Genomic DNA, 12,190 nt, shown 5'->3' with positions numbered 1-12,190 from the left:
TAAGCAGCTCCAGACCTGGATACATCTCCATGGGGCTGTAATGAGTGAAAAATGTTTGCCGGCTGTTTATTCCCAGGGAATGAGCAGGTAGAAAGAATTTCCTCATTTGTCCTGGATCATGACCACTCTCCGCCTGTGGCTGCAACAATAAACTACCAGACTGGAATGTCTTGCTTATGCTAAATGGACTCTACATCATCCTCTTTTTCCTTGGAGCTGCAGGAGAAGGCTAGAGATTCTATTCTAGGTAGGTTCTTATACCACTCAGTTCACCGTAGTACTTGAGCATCTTCCACCCGTGTGCACTAGGTGATGTGACTGACTAACATCTGTCATGGGTGGTTAATTCTCTCTCTCAACCAGTCCCTCCGTGAGAATCACGTGTACAGTGCTCTGCTTTGTTAGGGTTTTTTAAAATGTCTACACACGAGATGGAAAAGCCCTAAGGCCATCTTGTCTGTTTCCCTGTCCCAGGGCCCCTATCACAGAATCTAAGAATGTAAAAAACTCCTTTTCTTCCTTCTCAGAAAGAGTCCAGATGCTGGTCCAGCTCCCTATGGGCACATTGCACCTCCCTGTGCCAGCCTGATCTAGTGTGTTCCAGGGAATGGCAGAATCCTTCATCTAATGGAGGGCAGGCAGCTATTTCCGCTGGGGGTGGGCAGCTTTAATCTCCATAGGGTGCCATAGGAGCATTAAATCATCATATCCCCTGACTGTGCCCCTCCCTCATAAGCACTGCCATACGGGGAGCTGCACTGGCCTGCTGGGGGTCCCTAATTTAAGGAAGATTGTGGCTTTCTTGTGCTGCTGTAATCCTCCAATGAACTTTCTGCTGCCAAGGATCCTGCCCCCAAAGGCCATTGCAATGGACTGGGGCCCAATGTCTTCAGATCTTGGAATTGTTCTTCCAGTAAATCCCTTCAAATTATTATTCATTTTTGTTGTTTTTTCCCTGATTTCCTTTTGTTTGTTGACCTATTTCTGGTTTTAAGTTGACTGTGACTCAATGTGTTACTGGTAGAGAGGAACTATCAGCTTCCTGCTCTGCACCATGTCTTACTAAAAGAAACACACACCACAGTATACAAATAATACAATACATAATTTCCTGCTGGAGAGAGGAAAAGAGAACAAAGAACCACAAATGACAGCTGCTAGTCACGTTGCTCAGTGCACTTCTGGAAGGCACCCAGCTAACATGGTGATGAGGGCTGTATAAGAACCTGGACAGAATGTATATAAACAGATGTTGAGCTCTGAGACACATAGAAACAATGAGATCCGTGTTCTGATTCAGATGTTTGGTCTGGATTAATGCAAATTAGTAAATCACAATTTACTGAACTAAAAGAAAACACACTTAGAAATGTGGGTCTTATGGCACTTGAAGGCATCAATTTAAAATACCTGAAAACTGTTGTAATCCCATAGGAAATGTCATCTTGGGTCCAAAAAACTAGTAGTGCCTTCAAAATCTATTGCTGTGTCACTACGAAATTTTAAAACAAAACAAACAAACAAACAAAAAAGCTTCTGCTTTGGTAGAACCTACAATATATGCTGATCTGTTACCCAGTGATAAGGGAAGAAACCCAAGAGGTGGCAAGTGGAAATGCTTTGTTAATTTCAAACTCCAAGGATACCGGAGCATTGTGATCCATGTCTGACAAATGGGTATGGATGAGATTGACAATACAATTTCTCTCGCTGTCAATCTTCTACGAAGGTATTACAAATGAAAGAGAACAGGAAGATATTTCAATGCAATAATTTCTGGCCTGATAGTGCACTGAGAGAGAGAGAGAGAGAGAGAGAGAGAGATTTGGAGGTATAATGGCCAAATGTGCTAACCTTTTCTCTCTACAAGTGGAAGGGGAGTTACCTCATAGTTAGAAGAATGGGATCTGGGCAGTTGGACTTCTAGATTCTCTTCTCACCACTGACTCATTGCACAGCCAATAAAATTGGTACAATATACTTACATTCAGGTGCTGTGAAGCTTATCGGTGTTTCAGAAGTGCTTTGAGACTGTTGGAGGAGATGTGCTATAGAAGGGACAGTTTAATTTTTCAAATTCTAGCTTAGATCACAGGTCAGTCAAGTTTGGAGTTATCATCTTTAGTCTGAGATGGCATCACCATATGATACATCCTCATTTGATAGTCCCTGCCCCAGAGGGGACTAATGTAGCATGGGACATTTCAACACATTGGTTCAGAAATTGTAGAGGTGCTGCAAGCCATGTGTACAGGAGATCCATATATTGCCAGCTGGCGTTATGCCTGGCTCTAGCTATTGCTATCTGCCCTTCCTTTTATCTCCGTATGTGCAGTATCTTTTCTATCAGAAACTCTCCTGCAGGAAAATGACCTCTTAATCAGACCGAGTGTTGTCTGAAACTTCAGCTTGTCCAGAGTGACCTAACACAGAAGGTGCTTAAGGGAGCGGTCTATGCTGCAGTACAAAGAGCAGGGCTGATGCATGGAGATTTGAGAGCTCTTCTGCTGCACAGCAAATCATTAAAGTAACCTCAATGGTAGGAAGAAGGATTTTTTTTACAAAATTCAAAACTATCATAGATATGCACCAACATAAAGAGCCGGGGGCAGACTGTCCCCTCCATTCCATTGAAAGGAGGATCAGTCTGATGGAACAAGATGAGGAGATACAGGAGGGAGGATGCCACATCTGAAGCCTTGTTCTTCCCTCCCCTTGACCTCATGGAAGCAACTTTCTGGGGGCACCATGAGGAACAGTCTCTGCAGGTTGGGAGAGGGAAGGCCACTATCCATGTTATTGTTCTCGAGGAAACCTGTAGGGAATCAGTGAGTACGATCCTACTGGCCAATTAATGAAGGAAGAGAGAGAGAGAGAGAGAGAGAGAGAGAGTACATAATCTCTGCCATTTTGGAGACACTTTAGATATGTGCAATAGGTAGCTAGAGAATCAACCAGTTTCCCAAGCACAGATGACCCTACGCATTTCCAAATGTAAAGATGTTTCCTCTCTCTCCCCATCCCCGTTATCACTGGGTTAATATTGTTGTAAATAGTTCTTTGCCTTTCCAAAGGTGAAGAGCTTCTTTCTAGAACATACAAGCCAAAGAACCTGATGTCATGATCCAGCAAATAAATATAAAACCCCTATCACACTGCATGGTGAAATGCAGTAGAAAATGGGGCAACAAAAGACAAATAGGGGCCTATGATCTCTTTAACTGTCCTAAAGTCAACATCTCTTTTTCCTCTTTCATTCAAATAACAAAGGCACTGGTATGGTCTGAGGGATACAGCACAGGACTTAAAGGAGCTGGGTTCTGTTCCCAACTCTATCACCCGTTTATTATAACTCCTTGGGCAAGTCATTGAATCTCTTGTACATCAATTCCCTGATCTGTAAAATAGGGAGAATAATATGGGCCAGTATTTGATAACCTGGGATGAAAAGATTTATGGAAATACCAAGTATCACTGGGAAGTCGCTCAAGCGGAAGCTAAGGTAAACCCATACATGAAAATAGAAATAGCAGTAGTGTGGTCTGTTACACACAGTTGAGGATGTGACAAATCCTGGATTTGGACTGGATGGATGCACAAATCCACACTGATAATGGAGGTTTTTTTGAATTGCTCCCATAATGTTCTGAAACTAACACAGGTAACAGATAGCCAGGGGTGGCTCTGTTCACTCTGCTGAGCCCTGGGATTAGATAGTCAGTCATCAAAAGCACTCAGGCTTTGGCTGGGGGAACCTCTATTTTGACTTTGTTTGGAACAAAATGATTGTTAAGAAATACAACGAAGCATGGGACATTTCCTCTGTAAGTGACTCTAACCCAGCAAAAGCCAGGCAACTGGATGGTTCCGGTCATGGAAAGTAGAAATGGCTATGGAGCTGTCCATTTCTTGACCACCACGTCAAAGCCAGTGCAGGTTGATAGTGTCCCATATGAAATCAGTTGGATTTTCTAAGCCCAGTTTCTAGTGCACTGATGTCCCTAGTGCAGCTGGCAGAACTGGCACTCTTGTTGGCAGTTTCAGCAGAGAAGGATTTAAGGGACCTGGTGACTGAACTACTCTCTAGCCCCAGGGATAGTGCCACCAGGTCAGGATCAATGTCCAGTATCTGGAGGGCGGGAGAGAAGTGTGTACCTGCTCTGGGGATAAATTACTCCAGTCTCTGGAATCTCTCACCAGCAATGTCCACACTCAATAATGGCAGTGAAAACAACGAGGAGTCCTTGTGGCACCTTAGAGACTAACAAATGTATTTGGGCATGAGCTTTCATGGGCTAAAACCCACTTCATCAGATGCATGGAGTGAAAAATACAGTAGGCAGAATATATATTATAGCACATGAAAAGATGGGAGTTGCCTTACCAAGTGAGGGGTCAGGTGGACAAGCTCTTGATGGTGTGGCTGATGTGGTTAGGTCCTCAGCCACACCATCAGGGGCTCATTCACCTGCACATCTACCAATGTGATATATGCCATCATGTGCCAGCAATGCCCCTCTGCCAGGTACATTGGCCAAACCGCACAGTCTCTACGCAAAAGAATAAATGGACACAAATCAGACATCAAGAATTGTAACATTCAAAAACCAGTAGGAGAACAAATCAACCTCCCTGGACACTCAATAACAGACTTAAAAGTGGCAATTCTTCAACAAAAAAACTTCAAAAACAGACTCCAACAAGAAACTGCAGAACTAGAATTAATTTTCAAACTGGACACCATCAAATTAGGCCTGAATAAAGACTAGGAGTGGATGGGTCACTACAAAAAGTAATTTTCTCTCTGCTGATACTCACACCTTCTTGTCAACTGTTGGAAATGGGCGATATCCACCTTGATTGCATTGACCTCATTAGCACTACAAAAGTAATTTTCCCTCCCTTGACATTCACCCCTTCTTGTCAACTGTTGAGAATAGGCCACTTCCACCTTAATTGAATTGGCCTTGTTAGCACTGACCCCCCCACACTTGGTAAGGCAATTCCTTTCATGTGCTATAATATATATTTTGCTTACTGTATTTTTCACTCCATGCATCTGATCAAGTGGGTTTTAGCCCACGAAAGATTATGCCCAAATAAATTTGTTAATCTCTAGGGTGCCACAAGGACTCCTCTTTGTTTTCTGCTGATACAGACTAACACGGCTACCACTCTGAAATGAATAACAGTAGTGATATTTTAAAGTTGCTCCCACATGTTCAATGACCACCACACTTCTTATTTTTAAGGGATTGTTTTATTTAAATATAAGAAAGTTTGAAAAAAGAGTTTGTTTTTAGGTTACAACTTTCAATAGAAATAACCATACTGAGTGGATTATTTTTTTGTGTCTGCAGTTTTTTGTGCTCTGCCATGGGTTTCTCCAGCTGTCCCAGCTCCTGCTATCTGGCTATCTGAAAAGCTCAATTTCAACAATTGAGAAGCGGTTTGGCTTATCCAGTCAGACATCCGGATTGCTCGCTTCCTTCAATGAGGTAACCTCTACTGTATTTAAAATTCTCTCTTTTGATCTCCCACCCACACAACTCTCCTGTACTCTTGTCTGTCCTAAGGAGGTCATTTACAAAGTGTTTCAGAGGCTTTTTCATCTCTGTCTCCTACTGCAGGTTGGGAACACATTGCTGATAGTCTTCGTAAGTTACTTTGGAAGCAGAGTGAACAGGCCCCGTTTCATTGGCTGCGGCGCTATTCTTGTATCCATAGCTGGGTTTCTCATGTCTCTTCCTCACTTTATAACCGGGCTCTACGAATATGACCAGTCCATTGCCAGTAGGTACTCTAAATGTATATACCTTTTGGGAACCGGTAAAGGGGGAAAACTTTTCTTGAGGTTTCATTAACTGCAAAGCATAAAAATGTGGAATATGACACCAAAGAAGCAGATATTGAACTTTTGTTTTCAGAAATTAAAATGTACTGGCCCCAAGAGGTAAACATTGACCAAGGTGAAGCCAAGAGAGGAATAACAAGAAAACAGCTCCTAAGCTGGAGTCAGAACAAATGAAAATGAGATCTAAAACATTCTTAGATATGCTGCTGCTTCCACTTCCTGCTTCCCCTTTTGTTATGATTATTTAGGGCACCAAATGTACCCTAGGTCCCTACCCCAAAGAGATTACAATCAAGGGTCTAATCCTGCAAATCATTACTCACACAAGTTGTCCTTGCACAAGTAGTCCCACTGAGTTCAGCCCAAATCAAGGAGAATACATATGTGAGCAAAGGTTTGCAGGACGGGGCTTTAAACTGTAGGTGAAGGAAGAGGATTGGATACAGCCAACAGCAGTGGTAGAGCAGTGACCATAGGCACAAGTGCCCGGATTTTAAATCTTTCTTACTTTATTTGTGATTTCATTGATGCTTCCTTGGGGGGAGGACTAGTGTTTGCAGGCCTGATTGAAGAAGTAACTTTTAGGAAGGGGCGTGAAGGAGGAGATGGTAGGATATGGAGGACCAGGTCAGGGATGGGATTTACAGGCATAGGAGGCTTCATGGAAGAAGTGAGAAGATGAGAATGGAAGGAGAATACGCTGGTGGAGGTTAGTCATCCTGCTCCTTGACCTCAAGGTCATAATCCCCAATCCCAGTAATAATAGAAATCCTACTATCAGACTCTACAAAATCCTTTAGAAACTTCTCTACGAGGCCTTTCCCTGTTTCCTTGGGTCACTACACCAGTACAGACCAGCCAGAACACAGCTGGGGTCACAGACTAGGTCTGCATTGTACTTTCCCATTAATATTTCCTCAGTTACAGCCACCAAAGGAGGATTTACGAAGTGACTAATTCACAGCTTTAGCCAGGGAACAAGGGCTAACGAAAGTATGGAAACAAGTTCAACCTACACTTCATGATAGGCCCTTGGATAGGGCAGCCATTCCCTGGGTCAGATGACTGATCTGTCAAACACAGAGGAAAAATCCTGAATTCAGTGTTGTTTTGGGGACTCAACAAACATTCCAGAACTTTCAAAGGCGGTTGTTATGCTACACTTTTCAATATTCCTTAATTATGTAGATAATTACTTTTGTGATAAATCTGTTATCTATTATTTCACAATTATTTATGATACCCAATTTTTTTTTCTCTCACATCTCCAGCTCCATTACACTGGTATCAATCCAGAGTAACTCCACCAAAGTCAGTGTAGACAAGAGCAGACTGCCTCTTTAGTTGGACTTGATTTTTATCCTTTTCGCATCCATCTACATTTTTAAGTGTGACCGTTATTGTACTTATCTACTGAGTAACCTTTGTTTAGTGCCATCGCTCTTTTATCATCATTATCTTTCACAGCTCAACAAATACATTTTTATTTGGTTTCTGATTGTCTTGCACAGTGTCCCCAATGTGGATGTTAAATTAAGGCCTCATGTTTATTTGATGTATATCTAGATGTATTTGACATTGTTGTTAGGTAGGTTATTATCGACTAGATAAAGAGATGTTTAAAAAGAAACAAATATTGTACCAAATTCTTCCCTGTGTAACACTTGTGAAATTTCATTGGTCCACTGAGGCAGAAGTGGGTAACTGAAAGTAGAATTTAGCCCATCATTTGTTTAATTTGTAAACCATACATGGCTATAGAAATCACTAAGTGCCAGATTTTCCCTGGCCCCAGCAGCTAGCACGGGGTTGAGGAAAAGCCAACAGTCAAGGACTATCTCAGCTCCTGCCTTTGGAGAAGTGTAGGGACTGCATGCTCTGTGTTGTATGCCAGGTGGCAGGGTGAAAGCGCTGTGCGGTGGAGCTGTGCTGGGCTGGGGCACCAAGAAAGCAAGCTGCATGCCAGACCGCAATCACTGCTTGTGCTCTGGAGAGCATGGGGAGGAATTAATCCTTTGGAGGCACAGTCAGTGACTGGGATCCCCATGGGGCTGTGTGACTCCACAGTCGGGGCTGTGTGACTCCACAGTCGGGGCTGTAGCTAAATGCCACAACCTAACCCTCAGAGAGACAAACAGCAACTCTGTATCTGACGCCATTTTACAGAGGATGTTTCATGTCTAAGGTTAGGTGTCCACCAACTTCGGCTTTGAGCACTTAGGGGTGTTGCATTTGCCTCCACAGGTGTGTTCAGCAATTCTACTGATCTCTGCCAACCTGCTATATCCACCAGAAACCTCAGTGACACAGACTGCACCCCACATGCCGTGAAAGAAAACCACGAGGTCCTGCTGATCCTGTTTATTGGCCAGGCTTTGCTAGGGATTGGAGGGGTCCCCATCCAGCCCTTTGGGATCTCTTACATTGATGATTTTGCCAGTGAGAGAAACTCACCTCTCTATTTAGGTAAGACTAGAATTGAGTCCCACCATGGTAAGAAAGGAAAGCAGCTCTTATGCTGGGCTGGAGGGACCAGTTCCATGACAGGGTGTGACTGCTCTAGACCCTTAGACTACAAGAAATTTCAAGTGTTTTTAGTTTTGGCTGCTCCAGAGTTTAATTCCTATAAATGCCATAAACTCCTGAAACATATTTCACAAGGATTCAGTGTAACAAAGAATTGATTCTTATGTATGTTCATGCTTTTCATCAGTAGCTGTCATAAGAGGGTTTCCATGTAAAAGCTGAAGTAGATAAATTGAGGTAGCAAAAAAACATTTAAAAAAGAATGGCACAGTTTTTAATCTGAACAGTGCCAGTATATATCTTGAGTACATTTTTGAATGTAATGGAGGTTTTACACGAGGAGTAACTGAAGTCAGAGTTTGGCCCCTGATGTACTGCAGAAGTCACAAGGGGTTCAGAGAAGAGTGGCAAGTATGATTACCTAGAAAGGAGAAATGGTAAAAGAATATAAGATAATTTATGGTATAGAAGAGGTAGATAAAGGATTTTGCTTTTTTTTTTTTTTTTTTTGCTTAAAACAACAACAAGGGGATATTCAATTAAATCAAAAGGTGGGGAATTCAAAACTGATAAAAGGAAATACTTTTGCACATGACATGTAATTAGACTGTGGAACTCATTGCCACAGGAAGCCCACGAGGCCAAGACCTTAGCAAGATGGAAAGACAGATGGAACATTTATATGGATAACAAGAATAGACAGAGGTATAATTAATGGTAACAACATTTTTGGAAGGAATATTAGAACTCATGCTTCAGGGTTTAAGCCAATCTCTAATTATTAGATACCAGGATGAGACCTAATATGGGGGTAAATTAACCCACACCTGTTACTACAGGGTTCTTACACCTTTCTCTGGTGCTGGTCCCAGTCAGAGACAGGATACTGGGCTGGATGGACTTTGGGTCTGACCTCATTTGGCAGTTCCTATTTTCCTGTGGTTTTGCATCTCATGTCCCCTGCATGCACTCCTCTCAAAGACAGCATTTTCCACTCAGCAGAAAGGTTCTGTTTCTTTTTGCAGGAATCCTGTTTGCTCTGACTATCATCGGACCTGGCGTGGCATTCATGTTAGGATCTGCCATTTTGCGCTTTTATGTGGACATTGACAAAGTTCCCCCAGGTGAGTTCATGTAGGTTCTGAGGGCCATTATCCATTTGTAATGCAGTGCGTGGGAGGAAGAACTTTCCTGTTACCATAGGCAATGTTATTTTGGATCTGCGAGCTAGCATCATGATGCCAAAGAAGTTTAAAAGATCTGAAGTGTACAGCAACGCTGCTGTTCATCTGCCATCAAGTGAAGCAAAGCCTGGCTTCCTTTAACTCTGCTGACACACTTGTATATGCCTGAGTGCATTAACAGAGCTTCCTGTAATCATTCTGCTAGCGGCTTGCATGATTCCGGGGGTGGTAAACCAAGTATAGTAAATGCGGTGATGGAACTCTCCGAGTAATCAGATATGGCAAGTGGGTGCTTCCCTTCTAACTCAGAGTCACACACAAATGCCAGAGGTTAGATCAAGCATGGCTGCTTCAGAAACTTCATGCTTTCCTCATGCTTTCTCCTTCCTCAATCATGGGGATCACTCACACCGGTGCTGCAGCTCAGTTCCAACATTGCCAGCACAAGGAGAGTGAAGCCTATTTATCTGTCCTTACCGTGCTCACCAATGTATTAGCTGGGTGCCCACAAGGATTACACCTTATTCATTACGCTTCTCTCGACTGCTTCTGCGTAGCTAGTGGTGCATGGAAGCTGCACAGGTATGCACATTCCACCCACCACCAGCTCTCAGAGTGGGTGTGTAGGAGGAGAGTGAAAATGAAAGGGGAGGAAAGAAACACAAAAAAGGAGTGGAGGAGAGAAAGAAAAGAGACATGGAATGTGCAGAAAGACAGGGTAACTGAGGAGGGGGGAGAGGCAGGGGGGAAAGGAGACCAAAAACAAGGAGAAGAGACAAAGATCAGGGAGAGAAAGGGGCAGTAATTGCCCTTAAAGTCCTTGAAGCCTTTCCAGTTTCATTTGTCCTGCACTGTTAGGAGAGCATTTGTGGGATTCGCTGGGCATAGGAAAGATCTTTAACACTTCGGTAACGTCAGCCTGTCAGCAAAGGTAAAACTAGAGACTACCACAGAAGGTAGGGAGGGGCAATGAAGATCCACCCTGACAGAAACAGCCTTGTTTGCCAGTCAGCACAGAGTTGTAACAGGGATGAGCACTGTGGAAAAGCCTAAGAACAAAATTGATGCTGCTGTCTCAAGAAGAGCAGGCTCGGGCACCAGGGAGGGCAGCAGCCCCGGGGAGGGGCTGAACAACTGGTTGTCAATCTAAAAAGGATGGCAAGATGGGCAGGGATGGTGTCCCTAGCTTCCGTTTGCCAGAAGCAGGGAACGGGCGACAGGGAATGGATCACATGATGATTCATTTTTTTAATCGCGATGAATTTTTTTGAGTTAATTGCGTGAAGTAACTGTGATTAATCGATAGCCCTAGTTGGAAATAAACATACTTAGTCCATTCAAAACAGTTTTTTAGCATAAGTATTTAACATATATTTTAAGGGACGATTCAAGATGAAGTGGCCCAGTAGCACCTGATTGTCAATAACAGATTTCTTGGTGTCTCTACTGGATCTGTGAAGGGAAGTGTGGTGATCCATGGGTTTCTTATGTGTTAACTACTTATGCTAAATAATCTGTTCCACCTTGTATTTACCCGTGACACTCTGGGTACCTTTCCCAGACCTGAAGAAGATCTCCGCGTAGCTTGAAAGTTTGTCCCTCTCACCAACAGACGTTGGTCCAATCAAACATATTACCTCACCCAGATCGTCTTTTCGATTTATATAACAGCTTTTGCTCCGATGGACCCTCAAACTCTGCACAATCCACAGATACCTAATATCACAGAAGCAACTATCTCTGGCATGAAGGTAGCAGCCAACCGACATGCAGCAGGCTACTCACCATGGGGCCAAGGGAAATCAGGGTCAGGGACACTGGACAAACTCTTAGTCTTAAGAAAACTGCCCTGGGATTGTTAATGTCAGTGCAGAGCAAACAAAGCCCCAGTTTTAAAGTCTGCAGCAAAAGGTCCTGAAGCAGTAAGTGGCTTGGTACTCGACTTCCCTGCCTCACCATGTTGAAGGGATGGATTGACCCGGGCAGGATCTGTGGTCCCAGGGGCTCTGCAAACCTGATGCTTAGATCTTCTACGGGCTGGCCCACACTAACCCCCCACTTCGAACTAAGATATGCAACTTCAGCTACGTGAATAACGTACCTGAAGTCGAAGTACCTTAATTCGAACTTACCACGGGTCCAGACGCGGCAGGCAGGTTCCCCCGTCGACTGCATGTACTCCTCTCGTGGAGCAGGAGTACCGGCATCGATGGTGAGCACTTCCGGGATCGATCCAGGATCGATTTATCGCGTCTAGACGAGACGTGATAAATCGATCCCAGAAGATCGATTGCTTACCGCCGGACCTGGAGGTAAGTATAGACGTCCCCTAAGTCATCCCCTTAGACTAAAGCTAAGTGAGGAATATGTCTGAGTAACTGGAGTTAGAGCTCCCTCTACCTGTGCTGTCTTCAGATAGGAATGTAATTGGCTATTGGGTGGGAGGGAAAGGGGGAAGCTCAGAAAGTGGTGGCAGTGGTAGGTAGTCATGCAGAAATACGGCTAACCCAATCTCATGATTCTTGGCTAAACCTTGTCCATGTGGGATTCCGGAAGGAATTTTAACCCCCACATACGGCACTGCACAACTGGCTATGTGCATTGTTGGGGTAGGAGGTTATTACAT

General features: G+C 43.7%; 1 protein-coding gene across 1 annotated transcript in view; it reads left to right on the top strand.

Moving 5' to 3' along the window:
- The window catches only part of SLCO2B1 (solute carrier organic anion transporter family member 2B1), a 101,745-nt gene that overhangs the window by 32,280 nt on the left and 57,275 nt on the right, over positions 1 to 12,190 (top strand). The window contains exons 3-6 of the mRNA XM_054015909.1: positions 5,361 to 5,498; positions 5,631 to 5,793; positions 8,099 to 8,320; positions 9,406 to 9,504. Coding sequence (XP_053871884.1) covers positions 5,361 to 5,498; positions 5,631 to 5,793; positions 8,099 to 8,320; positions 9,406 to 9,504 — 622 coding nt within the window. The remainder of the gene's footprint in view (positions 1 to 5,360; positions 5,499 to 5,630; positions 5,794 to 8,098; positions 8,321 to 9,405; positions 9,505 to 12,190) is intronic.

Source organism: Malaclemys terrapin, chromosome 1, assembly GCF_027887155.1.
Source record: "Malaclemys terrapin pileata isolate rMalTer1 chromosome 1, rMalTer1.hap1, whole genome shotgun sequence".
Lineage (NCBI taxonomy): Eukaryota > Metazoa > Chordata > Testudines > Emydidae > Malaclemys > Malaclemys terrapin.
The sequence above is the reverse complement of the archived record's forward strand: the minus strand, read 5'-3'. Positions and strand labels throughout refer to the sequence as shown.